At 40.9% G+C, this 25,846-nt stretch overlaps 1 protein-coding gene across 7 annotated transcripts in view; it reads right to left on the reverse strand.

Moving 5' to 3' along the window:
* The window catches only part of PPP2R2C (protein phosphatase 2 regulatory subunit Bgamma), a 303,929-nt gene that overhangs the window by 22,723 nt on the left and 255,360 nt on the right, over positions 1-25,846 (reverse strand). For all 7 annotated transcript variants that reach the window (XM_048848924.2, XM_048848930.2, XM_048848927.2 and 4 more), the window contains one exon: positions 1,942-2,111. In XM_048848924.2, the coding sequence (XP_048704881.1) occupies positions 1,942-2,111 (170 nt within the window). The remainder of the gene's footprint in view (positions 1-1,941; positions 2,112-25,846) is intronic.

Genomic DNA, 25,846 nt, shown 5'->3' on the forward strand with positions numbered 1-25,846 from the left:
ATTTGCATGAGAAAAATATATTTTAAAAAGTATAATTTTTGAACATTTTCTCTTTTCTATAAAACCCAGAACCATCTTTTCCAAGGAGAAGAGGACAAAAGGCTGCAGAAAATAGCCTGAATTTGTTGAATCCTAATCACTGATGTTATACTGTCCTATGAGGCATCCTCTCATAAATCACTCGTGATCTTCCTTGTTTTGTCATCTGCAAAGGATTTATTTATATCAATGGCATCACTATCCTCTCTACAGTGGGTAAGTGTTTGAAAAGCAAAGAGAATCTATAGTTTCATGGAAGGCAGCAAGACCTAGTTTTAGACTTTCCATCTTTTTATAAGCTTCTGATTATTGCAGTCAGTAGTGAAAAATTTACATTTTACTCATTTCCCACATCTCTGCATGGAGAAATATAACTTTTTAATTGGCCCCACTGCTAGGTGTCAGGTTGATTTAAAGGTGGCCGGCTTATTTCAAAGATTCGTACATGAGGAAATAAAAGCAGATGTCAGACTCAAGACAAACAGGTTGGCCTGAGTATCTCTTTCCCTCTAGGGAGAAGGCTGCTTACCACATTAACATATATGCAAAATAACACATTACCAGAGGTCCCAAAATCTTAGACATGGATGTAACATACCAAATACTGTTTTATTTCCCTCACTTCTCATCATGTTTTGCATAAGAACCAAATTCTCTAACACATTTATCACTATCAGGGCAGTTAAGTTACTGAAGAAAGTCAGTTTGTGGCTTTACAAGAATGTAAATTGACATTTTCAAAGGCTAATATGGGATTTAGCTACACAGCTCCTACTGAAACTAATGGGATGTGTCCCTGAAACCTGAGTCTGTATTGGCTGCTTGTACAGTTAAAGAGAAAAGAAAAAGAAGACCCTAAATACTGTTATGGTGGGATTTGGCCTGATAAACCAGACTCCTGAGTTCTTAGTAAATGTTACCAGGAGTTCAGGGAAAATAATTAAAAAAAACAACAACCCAAACCCCACAACCCTATTCCCACGGCAGGGAACACTGAGCTTTACCTCCACGGACCTAAAATGTGAGATATATACAGCAGAATATTCATTTTCAACTCCTGATCTCCTGCAGGGCTGTCTATAGCTAGGCATTACTGACCAGCCCAACTGTACTTTTAAAGATTGTCATTTTACATATACCTATGCAGAACATAGTTTTCAACAGCTTTTTCCCATTGTATTTTTGCAACAAGGACGTTCTGAGGGCACACTTGTCCCACTTTGAGTGATCTTAGAATATTTTAAACTCAGATTGTTCTTACCAGATGGCACAGACTCCAAGGCCCAAATTCACTATTGGCTAAAGTCAGCAGAATTGCATGCTCCAACACTGAATTTGTCACCTTGTGTGAGTTTGACTGGCATTAGCCAAACTCCCACAGTGATGACAATATTTTGATTTAACAAGGGTTTCTTTTGTGATTAGGCCAGTTCAGAACTCTAGGAAGAAATCTACATGTGGGATTTTCAAAAGAACTCAGCACTGGCCTAATTCTGCTCCCCCTAACTTAATGGTGCAGCTCTCATTGATTTCAATGGGACCAGAATTAGGCCAATGCTGAGCACTCTTGAAAACTCGAACCTACATCTTTATTACAACCATTAAATTGTGGAGTTGCATAATGAATATATTGATGCAGAACTGAAGAGATGATTCCCCTTGATATAGACAGCAGTTGTTTTAAGGGCCAAATTCAACTTTGGTATAGCTCCATTGACTCCAGAAGAGGTAATGCTCTCTCACCCGTGCTCAAGTGAATCATATCTACTATTTATTTTAAAGTGACTCTTGTATAACAGTGATCTCAGAACAAGCACTGCGGATCTACAGTGCCCTATGAATGTGTTTGGAATATGGAGATGTTTTTGCAGCATTGCACTTTAAGACATAGCAAACATCTACCTGATATGTTTCTATAGGCTTTGTTTCCATGTTCAGATCCCAGACTTTGACAGTGAGGTAATCCCTTGTTAGCATATATCGGCCACTGTGACTGAATTTAACATCTGACACTGAAGAGATAATTTCTGAAAAAAACGATCTGTTACTGGGGTCTTCCGGTTCTTCAAAAACTGGTTTAAAAAAAAAAGAGAGAAAAAGAAATTAGAATATCATAAAAATGTTTCTTTATACAATTCTTTATTATGTGCTTCTCTTTTGAAATAATATGGTTCAGGGTACAAATCCATTCCATATAAAATGAATGTTATGGCTGCTAATTTCTTCATCATAAGAATACAAGATTCACATTCTAAAAGATTCATATTTTAGAACATGGGCTTTGACAGTTTTGGAGGAAGCAAACATGTTGGCTCAGTTAAATTGACTACAGATGATGTCAGTTTAGAATTGAGTAACAATGATAGCTTAGAATTATCATTTATTATTTGTATTACACTAGAGCTTAGGAGCCCCAGTCATGGACCAGGACCCCATTGTTCTAGCTGCTGTACAAACAAACAACAAAAAAGACAGTCCCTGTCCTAAAGAGCTTATAATGTGATTAAGCATGTGTGTTACCTTTCATTCAGCATGATTCCAGACTGCTTTACAAAACTATACACATAAGAATCATTTCATCCACCAATGAAGTACAACCACCCCTGTGTTTAAAGACAACAGCTATTGAAACTCTTTTGGGGAAAAGACTATCTTTTTGTTCTGTGTTTGTACAGCCCTATGAAAAAGTTGAGGACAGAAAATGAAACAAATTTTCCATTTAAAACTGGTGAGGGAAGGTATGTATTAAATGGAAATTAGTCACGATGCTGCAAAACACGACAAGGGATTGTTCATATCCACAAGAGAGTCAAGAACAGAATTGTGTAAATAATTGACTTTTCAGTTCACTGGCCAAGCCAAAAACTAAAACTGAACTGTTTTGGGTCAACCCAAAATGATTTTTAATTTTTTGGCAAACCGAAAAGTAAAAAAATAAATAAAAATGTTTTGGGTCAAATCAAATGAAACAAAATGTTTCATTTCATTTGGCCAATGTTAACTTTTTTTTAAATTGCAGCAAGTTTCAAAACTAAGTTATTTCAAATAAAAAATGGAAATGTTTCATTTCAAAAATGACAAAACAAATTTTTTTTTGACTGAAACAATCTTGTAAACTTGACAAACTTTGGCAAAATGTTTTGGTTGACCCAAATCTGCATTTTGGCCAAAAAGAGGTTTATCCAAAAAACATTGCCCAGCTCTAGTGAAGAACTTTATTTTATGTAATATTTCTAGAAGCAGAGATCCCGCATGACGTGACGGGATCAGCTGGTTCAGTAGTGGCACAGTTAGTGAATCCCCATCGCTATTCTTGCACCTTATTTGTCCTGGAAGGGCTTCCATCCCATTACTGACCAGCTGCAACCCTGATTACTCTGGGGGATGTATTTATTATTAATGATTTTTTTTTCTTAAGAAAAAAGCCCTCTGCATCCTCTGCCAAGGCATCTGGGGTGCTGTACAATATAATAAAACATTAATTATGGTTGAGATTTTCAAAGGAGCCTAAAGGAGGTAGGTACTCAACACCTATGAAAATGGCCTCTCTGAAAAATTCTGACCTAAAATGAAGAGTTAAAATTAGTGAAATATAGTATACACTACAGTATACAACAACAACAATAATAATGCACTCAGTCCTTTAATCTGAAGAGCTCAACATTATTTTTCAAAAGGAGAATTATCATCCCTATTTCACAGATGCAAAAACTGAAGACCTGTAGCTAACAATAAAAGATATCAGGTATATTTCAGATATCAACATGAAATATAAGTATTAATTAATATTCTAACATAGGCCTCAGGTCTATAAGACAATAGCTTAGCTAAACTGAGGCCTAAGGCCTAGAGACTTGACAGGAGCAACTAACCAGTAAGTGACCCTAGATCATAAGTTGTCACAAGATAGCAATGACCTTATATCACAAGATGTCATCAGGTAGAATATTGCATTAAGCAAGTGTTCCTAAACTGCTGATATTTAGGAAACATATATTGCAAAGTACCAGTTAAAGCCGGTTAGAATACTGTGGAGATTTTTGCAAACATAGGGAGTCAGCAATGTGCCAACCACAAGTTGTTATAGTGATTGAGTGACATAAATGTTAATCAGTACAAGGAGAACTAATAGCCCAAGCACCCATCAGGGTCAGAAAGAGACATTGGGACTCTTGACTCCCAGCCCCCTTTGCTAACCACTTAACCATGCTTTTTCTGCATGTTAAGTTCACAATCTGAGGTGAAATGTCTGCAAGTAACTGAGGAAAAGAGTTTACTAAGTATTTAGATAAGTAAAGTGGCTTTCTCCCCCACCACACCCTTAAAGCAAAATACATAAAATGCATCTGTGCGTGATTACTTTTTGTAGTCCACCAAGAATTTACTTCTCACTAAAATTCAAAGTATCTAAGTTACAGCTTCAGAGAATCAAAATAATGTTATGCTGAAAAATAAGAGAGGTGATTATATGTGGGTTAACTCAGAAAATGATGGGCAACTTTCTTTGAGGGTGGTGCATGAAACGCAGCCATGCTTGCACACGAGAATAGACTCTCTGTATTTAAGCACATACAACAAATCTAAATGATAATTAACTACATCAAAAGAAAGAAAGAAAAAACTTTTCAGCCTGAGAGTAAACGAACACCTTTAAACAGCTCTCTGAAAATGTGCGGAGACATTCAGTAAGGTAGATATTTTGTAATTATCCTGTCAAGTTTTCAATAGAAGTCTGATGAGCACAAAGCAATTATCATCTCTCACACCTCTTCCCTTTAATCTGTCCAAACCATGTATTGTGAATGACAGGAATTTCATCCTCCTAATTATGATGTAAAGTTGTTATTAAAACCAGGAAAGAAAAAAGCCACTAAAATGCTCTTTCATTTATGGCAGTGATGAGTTTTCTCTGTGTTTCTCAGCTTAAAAGCTCTACAGTTCTGGTTGAGTTCTGCCAATGATTTCAACAGGAGTTAGATCAGAACTGGTGTGCTCTCTATTTCATTACATAGTCATAATGGTCATATACAATAGCGGCCCTTATTTAAGGGAAATAGATAGGGTTCTCTCATCATCTGCAGTATTCCCTGTTGTTTTCCTATATTTACTACAGTAAATACCTTGAATACTATAAATCATGAGGTTATTTATATTCAAATATTAATTTAGGTATTAAAGTCAAGGTTCACTATCTTTTTTAAAAGGTATTTTCTTTCTTTATGTGAGAGAAAATGGAATTTAGTAGCCCTGCTGTAAGCAACTCCTTTAAGCAGAGTAGCTAGCCCCAGGAAGATCGCCTCAGTGTAGGGAGCATCTTTGGGTGGTTTTATGACCTCTATAACACCCCTGTGTGCAGCAGACATAAGAGACGTGCTAGGGAAAAGGGGAGTAGCTAGGGCATCCCATCACCCTGGGCATCTCTGCCTGCTATAATAGTTTGCTGGAGTCATTAGCATCAGTGTAAGGTAAAGCAGCCTTTGGTCTTCACTAATTCACACTGGGAGACCAGTATAGCATACAGTAGCCCAGGATCAAGAGAGTGCAAAGCTGCTTTAATTTTATATAGCAAGAGAAGTCTCATTTGATTGGGATCTGGAACTAGAGTTTTGCTGAAAGCTGCTTAAAAAATAAGTTATAATTCTCTAGCAATTACTAAATAACTTTGATAACTGTCTAACTGTCTACCTTCAGTTATGAAAAAATGGATTTCATACTCCAAATGCAATTGTCCCTTCTCAACGTTAGTTACCGGTATATCAAAATGCTAAAGCTAATTGTCCAATTGCAAACCATTGCACAAGCTGATGAACACAATCATCAGTAATCGTGTGTCATTTGAATGTTCATTTAACAGAACCTAGATTTAAACATGGTCTTGATGGTAGAGGCAGTGCTATCATTAGCTATGACTTTATCTGATGCAGTTATATGGATTTACTGTAACTTGTGTGAAACAAATATTTTACAGAAGTTTGATTTCCTATCTTTGTGACTCTGTAGGTTTAAACTCAATAATTTCCCACTGCTTTCTTTTGTTTCCACCCTACTCATCTCACTGCCTGACACAGTGGAGAGGACCATGTGCAGGAACAAGTAGGGAAAACAGCATGTACAAGGGAGACCAGTGGGTCTGTGGAATAATCTCCCATCTGTCAAGTTCTGCAGCTTGTAAGGGAACTGTTATGTGAAAATGATAAAGACAGACAGAGACAGTTATTTTCTTCTAACACTGCCCAAGGACTTTATTAGAATAAACAAAGAGCATTAGCTCTTAAATTTTGCTTCACTGCAGAACTTCTGCCTTGAACTTCTTCTAGCGTCCCTCCGATCCCACTGGCTTCTTGCTACAGATTTAAAACTAGTACCTACTTTCACAGAAAAATGTCTGAGTGCGGAAAGGAGAAGATTGGGTTGATGGATGTGCTCCATGATATTGCTCCCCTAAAGCCTGTAAACAATTGGCAGCCTAAAATCATATTGCTTCCTTCTAAGAAAAATCTGAAGGAAACTCCATGAGTTGAAATCCAAATTTCTTTGCCTTTACATATGTTTCTTAATGTAGGAGAGGAGGAGACAGTATAGGTCAGTGTGTGTAACATAATGCTGCTTCCACCATTTTATCTTGGGCCTGATTTTGCAACTCCTTACTCACATGTCAGTGGGCTTACTCATATGACTAGGGACAGCCTGTGCTGGTAGCGTTTGGAGGATCAAACCCTATAGAGGCAGCAGTTTTGTCAACAATACACATTGTCATTCAGTCAGACGGATCCTCATTTTGAATGCAATATCACTGCTATGTTGATAACACTAATTTACTGTATCAAGACTATTTTAAATACAATCATCATTAGTTACATGATCACATACTATTTCTTAAACTATATAATACATGACAAGTTTTTTTCCCTACATCCTTGTAAGACGCATCATCTAAAGTACATAGTGAACGAGACACTAGTGCTGTATATAAGTAATTTGTACAGACTCTTTGTGTGGCATACACTGAAGTACAATGGAGCAGAGCTGAGGTTCCATGTGAAATATTGACCTTGGGAATTTCCTGACTTAAAAGTCCTTAACTGCAACCTTAGTGTTTCTTCAACATATTGTTCCATGTGGAATTATATATTATGTAAAGATATAGAGGGATGTGTAGGGGAAGATTTTCAAAGGCACAAGTTGGAGTTAGGTGCCCAAGTCCCATGGATTTTCAACCAGAGTTCAGTACCTAACAGTCCTTTGTGCCTTTGAAAATCTCCCCTATAATTACATCATGTGTATTCAATGAAAAAAATCTAATTTTTTTAGTGGCGGCGAACCAGCTGAGCAGCGGGGGACAGCAGAGCAGCACACAGCAGGAGTTTGCCTGGGATTGGTGAGTATCCGAGTGCGTGTTTGCTAAGTAAGTATTCGAATGTGTGTATGCTGGGAGGGCAGTGTGAGAGCCTGAGCAAGTGCCTGATTGGCTGGTAGCCTGCAGGGGGCGGGCACTGGGGCTGTCTGTTTGTTTGTTTCAGGGAAGCCTGGCTGTTTAAAAATAGCCAGAGCTTCCGGAACCAGCTGAGCGGCGGCGAACCAGCTGAGCAGCGGGAGACAGCAGAGCAGCACACAGCAGGAGTTTGCCTGGGATTGGTGAGTATCCGAGTGTGTGTTTGCTGGGAGGGCAGTGTGAGAGCCTGAGCGAGTGCCTGATTGGCTTGTAGCCTGCAGGGGGCGGACACTGGGGCTGTCTGTTTGTTTGTTTCAGGGAAGCCTGGCTGTTTAAAAATAGCCAGAGCTTCCCGAACCAGCTGAGCAGCGGCGAACCAGCTGAGCAGCGGGGGACAGCAGAGCAGCACACAGCAGGAGTTTGCCTGGGAGTTCGCCTGGAGTGAAGGGGATATGGAAGGGGGGGGTTCAGCTGTTGTGACCTGCACTGGATGTGCCATGTTTGTCTTTCTTCCACAGGACAGAAGTGACTTTGTGTGTACAAAGTGCAAGCTGGTCTCCATATTGGAAGAGAATATTGAAGGTCTGGAGCAACAGATAACGACCCTGCGTTGCATACGAGAAACGGAGGATTTTCTGGACAAAAGTCAGGATATGCTTCTACGGGCACAAAGCTCTAAAGATTTAGAGCAGGTTGCACAGCGGAGCCAAGAGGCCAGTGAAGAAGCTTGGCAACATGTGACCTCCAGAAGAAGAAGGGGGAATGTCCGGGTTCCAGCAACGCGGACACAGGTAACTAATCGCTTTCATGTTCTCTCCACAGGTACCATTGCGGAGAGTGGACCAGATGATATGTCTGGGGGGAGAAAGCAGAAGGAGACTCCGCTGGTTGGAAGGCATGAGATGCACTGTCCTGAGATGGGGGGTTCCACGACCACCACTCCCAAGAGAAGGAGGCGGGTGGTGGTGGTCGGGGACTCTCTACTCCAGGGGACTGAGTCATCTATCTGCCACCCTGACCGGGAAAACCGAGAAGTCTGCTGCTTACCAGGGGCTAAGTTTCGCGATGTGACTGAGAGACTGCCGAGACTCATCAAGCCCTCGGATCGCTACCCCTTTCTGCTTCTCCACGTGGGCACCAATGATACTGCCAAGAATGACCTTGAGCGGATCACTGCAGACTACATGGCTCTGGGAAGAAGGATAAAGGAGTTTGAGGCGCAAGTGGTGTTCTCGTCCATCCTCCCCGTGGAAGGAAAAGGCCTGGGTAGGGACCGTCGAATCGTGGAAGTCAACGAATGGCTACGCAGGTGGTGTCGGAGAGAAGGCTTTGGATTCTTTGACCATGGGATGTGTTCCATGAAGGAGGAGTGCTAGGCAGAGACGGGCTCCACCTTACAAAGAGAGGGAAGAGCATCTTTGCGAGCAGGCTGGCTAACCTAGTGAGGAGGGCTTTAAACTAGGTTCACCGGGGGAAGGAGACCAAAGCCCTGAGGTAAGCGGGATACCGGGAGGAAGCACAGGCAGGAATGTCTGTGAGGGGAGGGCTCCTGCCTCATACTGAGAATGAGGGGTGATCAGCAGGTTATCTCAAGTGCTTATATACGAATGCACAAAGCCTTGGAAACAAGCAGGGAGAACTGGAGGTCCTGGTGACGTCAAGGAATTATGACGTGATTGGAATAACAGAGACTTGGTGGGATAACTCACATGACTGGAGTACTGTCATGGATGGTTATAAACTGTTCAGGAAGGACAGGCAGGGCAGAAAAGGTGGGGGAGTAGCACTGTATGTAAGGGAGCAGTATGACTCCTCAGAGCTCCGGTACGAAACTGCAGAAAAACCTGAGTGTCTCTGGATTAAGTTTAGAAGTGTGAGCAACAAGAGTGATGTAGTGGTGGGAGTCTGCTATAGACCACCGGCCCAGGGGGATGAGGTGGATGAGGCTTTCTTCCGGCAGCTCGCGGAAGCTACTAGATCACATGCCTTGGTTCTCATGGGTGACTTTAATTTTCCTGATATGTGCTGGGAGAGCAATACAGCGGTGCATAGACAATCCAGGAAGTTTTTGGAAAGCGTAGGGGACAATTTCCTGGTGCAAGTGCTAGAGGAGCCAACTAAGGGGGTAGCTTTTCTTGACCTGCTGCTCACAAACCGGGAAGAATTAGTAGGGGAAGCAAAAGTGGATGGGAATCTGGGAGGCAGTGACCATGAGTTGGTTGAGTTCAGGATCCTGACACAGGGAAGAAAGGTAAGCAGCAGGATACGGACCCTGGACTTCAGGAAAGCAGACTTCGACTCCCTCAGGGAACGGATGGGTAGGATCCCCTGGGGGACTAACATGAAGGGGAAAGGAGTCCAGGAGAGCTGGCTGTATTTCAAGGAATCCCTGTTGAGGTAACAGGGACAAACCATCCCGATGTGTCGAAAGAATAGTAAATATGGCAGATGACCAGCTTGGCTTAACGGTGAAATCCTAGCAGATCTTAAACATAAAAAAAAAGCTTACAAGAAGTGGAAGGTTGGACATATGACCAGGGAAGAGTATAAAAATATTGCTCGGGCATGTAGGAATGAAATCAGGAGGGCCAAATCACACCTGGATCTGCAGCTAGCGAGAGATGTTAAGAGTAACAAGAAGGGTTTCTTCAGGTATGTTGGCAACAAGAAGAAAGCCAAGGAAAGTGTGGGCCCCTTACTGAATGAGGGAGGCAAACTAGTGACAGAGGATGTGGAAAAAGCTAATGTACTCAATGCTTTTTTTGCCTCTGTCTTCACTAACAAGGTCAGCTCCCAGACTGCTGCGCTGGGCATCACAACATGGGGAATAGATGGCCAGCCTTCTGTGGAGAAAGAGGTGGTTAGGGACTATTTAGAAAAGCTGGATGTGCACAAGTCCATGGGGCCGGACGAGTTGCATCCGAGAGTGCTAAAGGAACTGGCGGCTGTGATTGCAGAGCCATTGGCCATTATCTTTGAAAACTTGTGGTGAACGGGGGAAGTCCCGGATGACTGGAAAAAGGCTAATGTAGTGCCAATCTTTAAAAAAGGGAAGAAGGAGGATCCTGGGAACTACAGGCCAGTCAGCCTCACTTCAGTCCCCGGAAAAATCATGGAGCAGGTCCTCAAAGAATCAATCCTGAAGCACTTACATGAGAGGAAAGTGATCAGGAACAGTCAGCATGGATTCACCAAGGGAAGGTCATGCCTGACTAATCTAATCGCCTTCTATGATGAGATTACTGGTTCTGTGGATGAAGGGAAAGCAGTGGATGTATTGTATCTTGACTTTAGCAAAGCTTTTGACACGGTCTCCCACAGTATTCTTGTCAGCAAGTTAAAGAAGTACGGGCTGGATGAATGCACTATAAGGTGGGTAGAAAGTTGGCTAGATTGTCGGGCTCAACGGGTAGTGATCAATGGCTCCATGTCTAGTTGGCAGCCAGTGTCAAGTGGAGTGCCCCAGGGGTCGGTCCTGGCGCCGGTTTTGTTCAATATCTTCATAAATGATCTGGAGGATGGTGTGGATTTCACTCTCAGCAAATTTGAGGATGATACTAAACTGGGAGGAGTGGTAGATACGCTGGAGGGCAGAGATAGGATACAGAGGGACCTAGATAAATTGGAGGATTGGGCCAAAAGAAATCTGATGAGGTTCAATAAGGATAAGTGCAGGGTCCTGCACTTAGGACAGAAGAACCCAATGCACAGCTACAGACTAGGGACCGAATGGCTAGGCAGCAGTTCTGCGGAAAAGGACCTAGGGGTGACAGTGGACGAGAAGCTGGATATGAGTCAGCAGTGTGCCCTTGTTGCCAAGAAGGCCAATGGCATTTTGGGATGTATAAGTAGGGGCATAGCGAGCAGATCGAGGGACGTGATCGTCCCCCTCTATTCGACATTGGTGAGGCCTCATCTGGAGTACTGTGTCCAGTTTTGGGCCCCACACTACAAGAAGGATGTGGATAAATTGGAAAGAGTCCAGCGAAGGGCAACAAAAATGATTAGGGGTCTGGAACACATGACTTATGAGGAGAGGCTGAGGGAACTGGGATTGTTTAGTCTGCAAAAGAGAAGAATGAGGGGGGATTTGATAGCTGCTTTCAACTACCTGAGAGGTGGTTCCAGAGAGGATGGTTCTAGACTATTCTCAGTGGTGGAAGAGGACAGGACAAGGAGTAATGGTCTCAAGTTGCAGTGGGGGAGGTTTAGGTTGAAAACTAGGAAAAACTTTTTCACTAGGAGGGTGGTGAAACACTGGAATGCATTGCCTAGGGAGGTGGCGGAATCTCCTTCCTTAGAAGTTTTTAAGGTCAGGCTTGACAAAGCACTGGCTGGGATGATTTAGTTGGGGATTAGTCCTGCTTTTGGGCAGGGGGTTGGACTAGATGACCTCCTGAGTCCCTTCCAACCCTGATATTCTATGAGTCTATGATTCTAATATTCATGTAACTCTGATGAGAAATCAATCATTAAAAAGTTAATGAGTTACAGAAGCCAATGTTGAATATACAACTTTAACTCTTCCCATTTGTGTGTTTGCTGTAAACATGTTTTTATTTTATATTAATTGCCAAAAATAGATGATAATATGCAAATTGGACTTGTTTATTCCACCTTATATTCAATATACATATATTTTAGGTGCCAGGGAGTACTAGTGCAGAAGTTTTCAGTCTGTGATGTGGCCCACAGGTGATCCACAGATGCTGTTGGTGTGTGGAGAGATGGCCAGTCATCTCTGGCACCAATTCTTCCTCCTTATTCCCAGATGCTAAATTACCGTAAAATACAGCTAAAATACTTTGTTTCCGAATATTATTTTCCACATAGGCAATTGCTGTAGATGTAACAGGGATATGAAGCGATTGGGAATCAAAGGGAGGTGGTCCTACAAAACAACACTGATATTATGCACTCTCCACTATGGAAAAAAATATTTGAGAGTCCCTATTCTGCTGTGGAAAACAGATTGGAACTAAGTGGATATTTTAGAAGTCATGTGTCCTCTTTCCCAAGAGCAGCCAAAACATAATTTACACCTGATGAAAGTATACTTAAAAAGGTTACATTCCTGCAGAATGTTTTCCTTTGTTTGGCTGGACTGATATTCTAATTTTTACTAGACTCAATGGAAGCAAATGGGTATTCTGCACCACAGAAAATCAGCCCATTTTTGTTTGGTTGCTTAATGTTAATCATTCAAGTGTCAAAATTTTAGCCTATCTGTTCATGATTCTTAACACACACACACAGACAGAGTTCACAGTATAAGGATGCAGTATTGCTTCAATGCAACACAGCACAAACAACCATGTATCCTAACAAACAGTTGAAAAAAACCCTCCATGATACTTTATATCTCATAAAAAGACTTGGTGTAAAACTTCAAACTTTCTGAAAACAACCACTTTCTCCCCCAAGATAGAGAGTTTCTGTCCTCGATACTTCTGAGCCGATTGACATAAAGCACAGGCTCATCAAGGCATTGCTATAGGACAGACAGTTTCAAAACAGAAATATTAATAATGCTACTCAAAGAGTCGAGTGATCTGTTTTAAAGTTAAAACAATAACAACCCCTTAAGATATAATGGGTGATGGTGTTAGAACAACCATCTATTATCTGAAGCTATGCTACACAGTTATAAATTCATACAAAAGAAATAGTATATTGGTAGGATAAAAGAAATGTCAACTGAACGCAGTTAAACTAGGTTTCAGAGTAGCAGCCGTGTTAGTCTGTATCCACAAAAAGAACGGGAGTACTTGTGGCACCTTAGAGACTAATAAATTTATTTCAGCATAAGCTTTCGTGGGCTACAGCCCACTTCATCAGATGCATAGAATGGAACATATAGTAAGAAGATATATATATATCTTCCATTCTATGCATCCGATGAAGTGGGCTGTAGCCCATGAAAGCTTATGCTCTAATAAATTTGTTCGTCTCTAAGGTGCCACAAGTGCTCCTGTTCTTTTTACAGTTAAACTAGTCTTTCATAGAACTAAAAAGGAGAGACCTAGACAGCACAATCTCTGAAAAGAGCTGTTATCAAGACCCAGGAACTCTGTGGTAACTGCCAGGCTTTTCTACAGTTGAAATACCAGTAAACTAAAACAAGCAAACAGTAAGGTTGATGATAATGTCACATAATTCTAGACAACAGAGAGGTGAGCCTTGGAACTTGTGTTACTGCAGACCAAGAGTAGGATTATAGACAAAAACAAGTTTCTGCTATTTCAAAGTGGAATGGATTCAGGGTAAAGCTGAATCATGCCTACATACAATCTATAACATGTAGTTATCAGAAAAATATAAAAAACAAAAGTAGTCCTGTAAGATGATAGAGACTCCATATAGATGACATGAGATTCTACTGTGTAAAAGATGAATTGATAAATGACATAAAAGGATGTTCCACGGAACATGCAAATGCAATCTCCTCTGACTGGACTTATGGAAAGTCATGTCATAAGTATGGTGGTTCTTCTGATTCAGCTAGGATGACTTAAGCTATTTGCTTCCCTAGCTGAAAACATCTGGCTTTTCACTAGCCCAAAAACCAGGATGAAAAACTAAGAATTGGATCCTTAACTGGCCACTGATGGCACTTCTTCGGGGAGCAACTCAAGATGTGCCCCAGATAAGCACCGTATTATTAAATTTAATTATTTATATTGCAGAAGCATCTAGGAGACCCAGTCATGGACAAGGGCCCCGTTATGCTAGCTGCTATACAAACACAAGACAGATAGTCTTGGAGTTTACAAGGAGCTTACAATCTAAATTAACTCCTTCCTTCTTTTAAATCCTTAAGGGAAGACCTCAGTGATCTCAGAGTAAGGCATACACTACTACTTGAAATAATGGTACCTTGACATTAATGGAATTTTGAGAGACCAGCCATTGCAAGTTTTCAAACAGAGCTGGAGAATTTATGTACATTCATTCCACTTGATAGGTAATAAAGACTTTTATACATCATTTTATTTTCAGCTGATTAATTGGTTTTTCTAAGTTAAATGCCCCTCCGAAAGTATGACCTTGAGTTTAAAAGCAATATAAATGACTTTAATGTATGCAGGCCAGATCATCAGCTAATATAAATCTGCATATTCCGTATGCTGATTTATAACTGCTGAGGATCTGACCCATAATGTGTATTTACTTCTCTTTCACTAATAAGATTCATTCTATAGGTCTACAAATAATATTTTGATTTAATATGTGGTTAATGAAGAGTCTTGAGCATAGAACATTCATTACATTAGTTCAGCATGGTACTTACTTTAACTGTCCTTAGGTGCAGTGAAACTAGAGCTTAGGGACAGTGCATCTTCAGTTGTGTCAAATTAAATTGACAACTTTTCCAGACAAAGATAGAGAAGTTTGAACTAATTAATGTATGGTTTTAAAGGGGCCAGATCCTCAAATTATGTGAATCAGTACAGCTCCTTTCATTGCAATGGAACTATGCCAATTTAGAGAATCTAGTTGAGAATCTGGCTGAGGATTTTACCATTGTTTTAACATTTGGTTAAAGTATTGTAAGGGGTTATTGTAGACCAAGATTACAGTTACAGATCACCTGTAATTGTACCTTCTTGTGAATTTTAGAAGAAACTAGAAGTATTTTTGAATCATTAAGTGCATACTTGGGTGAAACGTGGTTTTTGGGTGTGCATGTGTGTGTGTGTGTGTGTGAGAGAGAGAGAGACTGACAAAAGCTTAGTTATTAATTATTCTTACCTAGGTGTGGTAATTTAGAACTGAAATGAAACTGTGTTATTTGTTAGCAGTGTTATTGTAGCTGAGTTGATCCCAGGATATGAGATAGACAAGGTGGGTGAAGTAATATCTTTTATTAGGCCAACGTCTATTGGTGGAAGGTACAAGCTTTCTTTCTTCTTCAGGTCTGGAGTTGGAAGCAGATGCTTCGTTCCCCAGACCTAAAGAAGAAAGAAGAGCTCTGTGTAAGCTCGAAAGCTTGTTTCTCTCACCAACAGAAGTTGGCCCAATAAAAGATATTACCTCACCTACCTTGTGTCTCTCTACTGTATTAAGTAAGTCATGGTTCAAGTTTCTAACATTGGAATAACTTTTGGTTGAGCTGTCACTGACAGTTCAATAAATTTTTATTGAAATAAAACTTGATGGGCAAATATGCAAGGTCCTGCACGAACTAGCCATAATTTCCATACTGGTACCAAAATCCTCTCCCCAGAATCACACAGAATTATTTTAGGATGTTACACTGATGCCCATCATCATAATGTCTGAGTGCCTTCCACATAAAATCAATACCAATGGGGAAAGTCTCCGGCACTTGGCATTGCTTTAACAATTTGTGATAAGATTTTGATTACTAATATTTATGTACTTTAGTTCTTTACATTTTAACTTCTTATATTCACTTCTTATTCTTACTTTGTAAATACTCTCATACATTCAGCTTTGTTTTGTATTTTTAGTAATTTCCTGTTCATCTTTCAAGTAAATATTTATTAATAAAATATATACATTTATAAGTATTCTTGAGTCTACTTTAGCTAAGAAACATGAAATTCAATGATTTCATAATTAATTAATGACAACTATTTAACCAATGTGTTTTATGCTATATTAACCCTAATCTTCTCAGATTGCCTATCCTGTTTTAAATCAAATACTTTAGTGAAATGCATAAACATCAAAAATTAGTTTTGAGGGCTGCATGTCCATTTCACTTTCCTGTCATTATCTGTCCTTATGTGATAAAAGGTAAAATTTCTCAGAAAATAATTCCGCCCCCCTTTAGATTGCAAATACCAACCACCAACTAGCACACCTCTGGCCAGTGACCCATCATTAAAAGCAAGATTTCTCATCAATACAGCTAGACAGTATGAATTTTAAATGTAAACCATCAAATCAATATCTAAGAATCTGTTTTACGATCTGGTATTCTACAGTGAGTTGCTGTAACTTGTCACAAGATGCAAGGGACAGTGCAAGAGGGCTGAACTAGGTCAATACATAAAGATCAATGGGGGAGAGCTTCACTGGAGAGATGCTTATATTAAATGTTGCTTCACTAGGGAGTTTGTTAATAAAGAGTGGTGCTAAAGAATCCCATGCAAGGAAATGGGGGAAGGGATGGGGTAATCTTAAAGGCAGAGCATCATTAAACTGCAATCTTGCAAAGATTTATAAACATGTTTAACTTTGAACACTGAAGTTAATGGGACATGAGACTACCTGGTACGTACAGTTAAGCACATGTATAAATCTTAGAGATTGGGGGCTAAGACTGGGAGAAATAATCCCGTCCCCCCCGTTGAAACGGCATCTTGAACAAAAAATGGAAATCTGGAAAGACAATGGAAGATGTTTATTTAAATATATTAAATTGCAACAAAAAACAAGACAGCAGTTTTAACTGAATAATTAAAGAAATCTTACAGTAATTATTTGCTCTGACTGGGTTTGTGTGTTTTGGGAGGTTAATGAAATGCCTTTTTAATGATAAATCATTTATGCCTGCTTCAGTACTATATTTTTTCTTACTATTTGATGGCTGCAAGTACATAAATCAGATGATTTTCTTTTTACTTTTATTTAATTTTAATATATTTGCATAATCAAGGGGAAAGATGCATAACAAATAACTGTCTTTCTGCAGTAGCAGTTCCTAATTTTCATTATCTATTTTAAATTATTATCATCACAGAAGTGTTCTACATCAAAGACAATCTTACATTGATGAGGCCCAATCCTGCAGATGGCCCACAGCATATCTCTTACTGAATCCAGGGAGATTTCTGCACAAAGAAGGACCCTTTATAGGATTGGGTCCACTATGTGTGAAATTGGAGTGATAGATCTGTAGTGACAACTGTAATTAGGAAATTTATGAAAAGTAAAATTACCAAGATGTGGGCACATTTTTATATCTAAGTTTCATAAAATGGGGGATATGATGGAATAATGGATACATGCATTAGCAACACATTCTTAGAGCCCAAGTCCAGACCTTCAATAGGGAAAACAAACCTTTATTAACACATGTGAGTGAAGTATTATGAGAGCTCAGATTAAGTTGAACTGTTTTTTGTACAATGTCACATGACCTCACAGTTCTCACCTGGAGTAGACCTACTTTTACAGCTGCCTCTGAACACACATAATGCGAACATTCCCTCCCCACTCGCCTACACCCATCTCAGATGACAGACTTGCATGAGGACAGAAGCAGTAATCTGAAGATAATTTCTTAAATGTAAAGCTCACACAAAAGGAACACAAGTTCCCTCTTTTCCAGTCCTACAACAAGCATCATTCATTTGGAACGGTCAATATTAATTAGCAAATCCAGCAGGGACATTCTGTCAGGGTGTGTAGGTGTGTGTATCTGGTTGTTCTTTGTTTCAAATGAAGGATAATCCATATTCAGTTAGAGGTCAGAAAACTGTCACTACTAAGTAATCCCAGTGTCCTTTCAAAGGATGTTAGTTTGATTTTAAAAATCAGTGTGTACCTTTTATTTTCTGGTTTCTTTGTCTGATTCTATGGTTTGGTGGCTGCTTTAGCTTTCTTGAGTTTACTATCTCTAGATTCTACCAGCAAAAGAGAAGGTATGTGATTCTTCTAATTGCCAGACTGGGAGTAACTGGCTGAAGTTCAGGAGAAGTACTGATCATCGTAAAGAGGAAAGTGCATGAAATTTACTGAAAGTGCATCAATCTTACTGAACTTTGTACTGTTGCTTATGGTCTAGATCAGAGGTGGGCAAACTGCGGTCTGCAGGCCACATCCGGCCCGCAGGACCCTCCTGCCCAGCCCTTGAGCTCCAGCTGGGGAGGCTAGCTCCCAGCCCCTCCCCTGCTGTCCCCCCACCCCCACAGCCTCAGCTTGCCGTGCTGCCAGCGCTCTGGGCGGTGAGCTCCTGCCGGGCAGCGCAGCTGTGAGAGCCATCAGCCTGCCCCAGTACTCTAGACTGTGCAGCTGGCTCCGGCTGGGCAGCGCGGCTGCCAGTCCTGGTGCTCTGAGTGGCATAGTAAGGGGACAGGGAGTGTGTGTGGTGGGGCTGGATAAGGGGCAGAGGGTCCTGAGGGGCAGTCAGGGAGCAGAGGGCGGTTGGATAGGCATGGGAGTCCCAGGGGGCCTGTCAGAGGGCGGGGGTGTGGATAGAATCATAGAATCATAGAATATCAGGGTTGGAAGGGACCTCAGGAGGTCATCTAGTCCAACCCCCTGCTCAAAAGCAGGACCAATCCCCAATTATATCATCCCAGCCAGGGCTTTGTCAAGCCTGACCTTAAAAACTTCTAAGGAAGGAGATTCCACCACCTCCCTAGGCAACGCATTCCAGTGTTTCACCACCCTCCTAGTGAAAAAGTTTTTCCTAATATCCAACCTAAACCTCCCCCACTGCAACTTGAGACCATTACCCCTTGTCCTGTCCTCTTCCACCACTGAGAATAGTCTAGAACCATCCTCTCTGGAACCACCTCTCAGGTAGTTGAAAGCAGCTATCAAATCCCCCCTCATTCTTCTCTTTTGCAGACTAAACAATCCCAGTTCCCTCAGCCTCTCCTCATAAGTCATGTGTTCCAGACCCCTAATCATTTTTGTTGCCCTTCGCTGGACTCTTTCCAATTTATCCACATCCTTCTTGTAGTGTGGGGCCCAAAACTGGACACAGTGCTCCAGATGAGGCCTCACCAATGTCGAATAGAGGGGGACGATCACGTCCCTCGATCTGCTCGCTATGCCCCTACTTATATATCCCAAAATGCCATTGGCCTTCTTGGCAACAAGGGCACACTGCTGACTCATATCCAGCTTCTCATCCACTGTCACCCCTAGGTCCTTTTCTGCAGAACTGCTGCCTAGCCATTCGGTCCCTAGTCTGTAGCTGTGCATTGGGTTCTTCCATCCTAAGTGCAGGACCCTGCACTTGTCCTTGTTGAATCTCATCAGATTTCTTTTGGCCCAATCCTCCAATTTGTCTAGGTCCCTCTGTATCCTATCCGTGCCCTCCAGCGTATCTACCACTCCTCCCAGTTTAGTATCATCCGCAAATTTGCTGAGAGTGCAATCCACACCATCCTCCAGATCATTTATGAAGATAAATGATCTGGAGGATGGTGTGGATAGGGGTCGGGGCAGTCAGTGGGAAGGGAGCAGGGCAGGTGGTGGATAGGGGTGGGGTCCCGGGGAGGGCAGTCAGGGGGCAGGAAGTGGGAGGGGGCAGGGGCCAGGCTGTCTGGGGAGGCACAGCCTTCCCTACCCAGACCTCCATACAGTTTTGGAACCCCCTATGTGGCCCTCAGCCAAAAAGTTTTCCCACCCCGGTCTAGATTTTCAGAATGGCTGGTGATGTGTGCAAATGGTCTGTCAGATGTCCAAGTGATGAGCTGCATGCAAAATTAATGTAATTGTGTATATAAATTAGACAAGCAATATGCCCGCTCATTCTTCATAGTCAAAGTTCTGAAAATCTGTACCACTGTATCTACATAACATGAAAATCTGGACCACTTGTATACTGGTAACATGCAAACACCTGCAGCAACACCAAAAAATGGGAACTTCAGTGTTTCATTATAATTTAACATTAATTAAGTGAATGCTGTGGCAGCAGAGAAAACAGCATCATTGGACTGACATCTCTTGCTTAGTACCATCCTTCCCAGGCTGTTCTGCACAAGTCTCCTTGTAAATAATGGCTCTTAACAATAGTTACAAAACAGAAGAGAAACCTCTAAAGGAAAATTATTGGAGCCAGTAACATCATTAGTACCTAAAATGGTGAAGTTGTTTCATGCCTAGGAAGAATAGGCAGGGCATTTAGGGAAGTAAAATGGATGGTTTGTGGGCCCAGGTTAAAGAAACAGATTCCAAAATAGCAGCATTAAGAGAGCCGCAAGTCTACAGATGATTGAGCAATTAATTCACTGCTTTGGAAAGTATAAATCATCAGAGGTCAAAAATGAGACAGCTCTATAATTTAAAAGTTAGTTGGGTAAAAATCTGGGAAACTACAATTTGAACATTAAAGGCCCATTATGAGTCCTGAACTACAAAGAAATCAGGATTTCTCTTTCAGAGAGGTTTGAAGAGGTATTGGATAAATGTGAGGAATCTAAACCACAGGCTGTTAAGGTCTCTCAGGTTCTCACTCAGATTCATATACATAAAGACTGAACAAAATAACAGTCAGCGTTGATCTTCTCTAAAATTCCTCAGTTGTGACACAATTGTGAAAATCTATTGATAGCATGCAAACACCTGCAGCAACACCAGAAATTGTGACACAGAGTGGCAGAATTTTCTCTTGCCTTCCTTCACAGGAAGGTCAATGGTAATTACCACTGTCATGATGGCATTTCTTTGATGACTGGGGCACAAAAAGTGAGGGGAACAGTCAAGGGAAAGATGATAAATTACAGAATCTCTGAACTATGATCTCATTTGAGATCATCATATGAGTCTCACTAGGAAACTCATTTTTCCACTGGTTTTGGAAGACCATTTAAGGATGACTTACTATCCATATAGTTGAATAGAGGTGGTAGAGGGTGCTAGGGCCTCCTCAATTCTATGCTCACACTTCCTTTAAGGAAGAGGGCATAACTGTTAGATGTTTTACCTTTGGGCCAGGATTGTCCTGTCATCTATAAACTTACATAAAATGCTGCATATGTACTTAGTTTTAAAATATGATTAAAATAAGCAATGTTTTCATCATTTTTCATAAATGATTGCAAACATTTCCAAGTGGAACATTTCCCAGGCCTCCATGTGGTGGGTGATTTCAGGTTTGCTTTCTCATTTTAAGATCTTCCTCTGTTCTTGATACACCAGGCCATGCATGGGGACCAAATGGGTATTTTTAAGTGGTTCCTGCTTGAGGTCCTTGGTTCTCAACCATGTGAAATGTTTTAGAGTTGAAAGCCTGAACTCTGATGGAAATGTATAAGCCACGAGAGTTATGTGCTAGGGGACTTTGTAACTTCTAAAAACTTCATAGGACACACTGGTATCGCTTATAACTAAACAGATTCCATCTTCCTTGCTTCAATCACTTCAACACATTCCTCCCTCATATAGCAAACTTTGCATATTGGCAATGGATCTCTAGAAGAATCTTAAATCAGCTGAGTTAGCTGATTTAAAACACACCATGGAAGAAGTATAGTCTATAGGAATATCCAGAGGTAAAAGAAAATTCAACTTTAGACAAAATATGTAGTTTAAACAGATTACATCCTATAGGGCTGAATTTTCAAAAGTGCATAAACTGTGCCAAGTCTCCAGTGACTCTCATTATTTATTCACTGTGGCATATTCTTTCCCTATCTTTTGCCTCTAGCTGTCAGCCCAATTCTTCATTCTAACATTCAAACACCTGTTAAAGGAGCAGTGGTCTTGCCCAAACCGAAGTAAAACAGCTGTACATTTAGAAATATGTATTGAACTCAGACTAGTAGTTAAAATAGCTTGAGTATTGATATTGCACTTGCTTCTAAATTAAAGCTTTACATTGAAAATGTAGGCCTACCAAAGTAGGTCATGTATAAAGAGAAGCCATGATCAGAGCCAGATTCATGTGGTCCATTAGCAAATGTAGGTGAACATTGACAAGGCTCCAATACGAACACACTTTAATCAACATTTCAAACTTGTTTATCAAATGTCAGTATTTGATGACCTTTCAGTGAGCTATGTAAATAGATCTGCTGGTCTCGGACCCGTGCCTAGGACACAGGTGTCCACATCACAACTAACTGTGCTAATTGGCAGCCTATTAGTAGTCCTGGCAGGGGCAACACTATTTGAATGGGCATGAAACCCTCTTGTCCCCAGATTTGCTTCCTTCAGGTCAGGGTTGTGACACATTGTTGGGGGAAAACTTTGCAGTGCTGCTACTGCCCATGCTGGTTTCTATTCTATGAATATACCGAGGACTTTGAACTCTCTGTCTAGCAATGTAGCAGCCTTCAAGATTGTTTACTGTACTGAGTTAATGTACTTAGTGTAACCCATACTAAGTACATATTTGTACAGTACTATATATGTGCATGGTGCTTTATAAATATCTACAAATGAAACGTCCCTGCCTCAAAAAGCTTGAAATCTACATTCAACAACACAGGAAAGGATTAAAATTAAAAGGTGGGGGAGAAAGCATAAGAGAAAGGACTGTAAAACAGTAATAGTTCATGAGATATGAGTAATAAGCCTATGATCTTATAAAATTTACTCATTGGATTTTGTTTATTTCTAATAATACTGCAATATATTTTAATCTGGGGACAGTGTCTGGAAGAGGGGCTCTGGAGAAGGTCAGTGACTGAAAACTGACTAGAAGAAGTGCATTTTGAGAGGAGATTTGAAGTAAGAAAGTCATGCCCAAGATCAAAAAGACTGTTCTAAATCCGGGGGGATGGAGTAACTTATGGGGAAAGGTTGCATAAGGGCAAGCTGAGTTGGCCTGGGGAGGGTATTGGGAATATACAGAAATCATTTGTAAAACAGGTGTATACTGACTGGTATAAAATTCATGGTGCAGATATCAAAGAGATTGTCCTGCTAACATCTGAAAGCCTGGCTGATTTATTTTAAGATGAACGCTTTAGACTGTTATAGAGTTTACGGAACTAGTGTTGCATGTCAGGGTGAGCTATAATCAAATCAATCCAATCAGCAGTACTCAGTACTCTTCCTTGTAAAACTCTGAAAGTTCTATCATTAACCTTATCAATTTTTCTGTTGTACATACTCCACACTCAGTTTCTCAATGAGCCTGACTCCAGTTTAGTGCAGCAATGCTACATTAAAGGGCTATTTTCTAACTCACAGATCTGGAAAATAGGGTTTAATCAATGACCATTAGACCTTGCTCTCCCTTCTGGCATAAAATGCCTTCTTTTCATTCAGAGTTCCTGTATTATTGTTTTAACAGGTTATGTCAAGGTTCTCTCCCCACTCTGAACTTTAGGGTACAGATGTGGGGACCCGCATGAAAGCCCTCCTAAGCTTATTTTTACCAGCTTCGGTTAAAAACTTTTCCAAGGTACAAACTTTGCCTTGTCCTTGAACAGTATGCTGCCACCACCAAGTGATTTAAACAAAGAACAGGGAAAGGACCATTTGGAGTTCCTATTTCCCTAAAATATCCCCCTCAAGCCCTTACACCCCCTTTTCTGGGAAGGCTTGAGAATAAACAAGATGAGCACAAACCTGCCTTGGATTTTTAAAACCCAAAAAACAAATCAGATTCTTAAAAAGCAGAACTTTATTAGAAGAACAAAAAAAGATAAAAGAACAACTCTGTAAGATCAGAATGGAAGATAATCTCACAGACAGTTAGATTTAAAACATAGAGAATCACCTTCAGGCAAAACCTTAAGTTACAAAAAGACACAAAAACAGAAATACACATTCCCTCCAGCACAGCAAATTTACAAGCCAAAACAAAAAAAACCTAACGCATTTTTTAGCTAGATTACTTACTAACTTTACAGGAGTTGAAGGCTTGCATCCTTGATCTGTTCCCGGCAAAGGTATACACAGATGGACAAAAGCCTTTTTCCCCCCCTGCAGATCTGAAAGTATTTTGTCCCCTCATTGGTTATTTTGGGTCAGGTGCCAGCAAGGTTACCTTAGCTTCTTAACCCTTTACAGGTAAAGGATTTTGCCTCTGGCCAGGAGGGATTTTATAGCACTGTATACAGAAAGGTGGTTACCGTTCCCTTTATATTTATGACACGTTATGATAGGCATTTGGCACTGTGTTAGAGAGGCATACAGGCCCTATTAATAGGAAGAAATGAAAGTATTATGGAAGAAAACAATTTAAGTAGGACAGGAAAACTCACAACGAAGACCCAAATTCTGTCACGCTCTCTTCTTTCCTCACAATATTTGATTTCCCCTCAAAGCACAAAGGTATACAGCTAACAAAGGCAAAATACTGCCAAAAATTATTGTGGAAGGTTATTTTCTAAGAATAAGCAATAAACAGAGACCACATCCTAACCAATTCTAAACACTTGCTTTTTTCCTTGCATCTGATGGGCTCAATCATGGCGGTTTTACTCAGTGTCTAGTAGCATAGGTGGGGGGGAGCGGGGCTCTCCCACCGAGCAGAAGTGGTGCCTTTTTAATTTTTTGGCGCCTTTTTAATTTTTTTTTTAACCAGCCTTTGGTGGCGGGGGGTGGGGTGTCCTTCAGTGCCGCCGAAGACCGGAGCGAGTGAAGGACCCACCGAAGTGCTGCTGAAGACCCGGAGCGCCACCTGACCCACCACCGAAGACCCGGTGTGCCGCCGAGTGAGTACAAGCGGGTGGTGCCTTTTTTATCTCCGCTCCTCCTGTTTTCTCCACCTGGCTACGCCACTGGGTGTCTACTCCTGAAGAAATTCACCCCTGTGCAGAGACCTATGCACCACATACAGTGCATTTACACCCTCAAATGCATATTTCCTATTAATAAGACCTGTCTGCCTCAAAAGACTTCAGTGGGAACTGAGTGGTGCATATGCTTTTTGTGTTCCCTCTACACAAGAAAGATTTGCAGTTACTCAGTAAACCTCCCATTGACTTCAACAATGTCAAGTAGACATTGAAGGCCTGATTCTCTGAAGCACAGAGTGCCTCAGAACGGCTCAATCCCAGGATTTGGCTCCATGAGAGTTAACAGGTATTCATCAAGTTCTCAGCTTCTCATAGGAACTGGCCACATGACAGTAGGTCAGATCTCAGCAGACTGTGAGAAAACAGGTTGTGAGCTCAAGAAAATGTCCCTGTGCCAACCTGCAGCAACAGGCACACAGCAACTCAACAGCTGTTACATTATTAGGAGGAGGACCTCCCCATTCTGCTCCTCCTCCACGTGATGTTTTGGGCCACTTTTCCTCTCGCCCAGTCACAATACACATGTCTGCTGCAGCACTCTCATTTACATTGAATTTTGTGCTCTATGTATCTCAATAGCCAGAACACCATGAAGATACTAGGCATCTCCACTAATATGGAGGAATGGAATAATACAATAATGGGCCCAGTCTTCTTCCTAGTCAAGCAATGGGGATTCTGAAATGACTTCCATGGGACAGTGATCAGGCCCTACATCAGTAGTGGGCCTATCTGAACACTGATGTGTGTGGAATTTTTTATATTTGGACAATATCCAAATCCATCATTTTCAGGGCAGATAGCAATCTATGGTTTCAAACACATACACATGGCAATTGCTACTGAAACAGGAAGAGAATCAAAAAAATGGGAACTTGGGTCTAGATAAATATAATAGTTCTATATGTATTCAAGTATTTTGTGAAAGGCAGGAAGGAAAAAAACTTCACAGGCTGGTGTGATCCCACAA

The sequence above is a fragment of the Caretta caretta genome, chromosome 4 (genome assembly GCF_965140235.1).
Source record: "Caretta caretta isolate rCarCar2 chromosome 4, rCarCar1.hap1, whole genome shotgun sequence".
Taxonomy (NCBI): Eukaryota; Metazoa; Chordata; order Testudines; family Cheloniidae; genus Caretta; species Caretta caretta.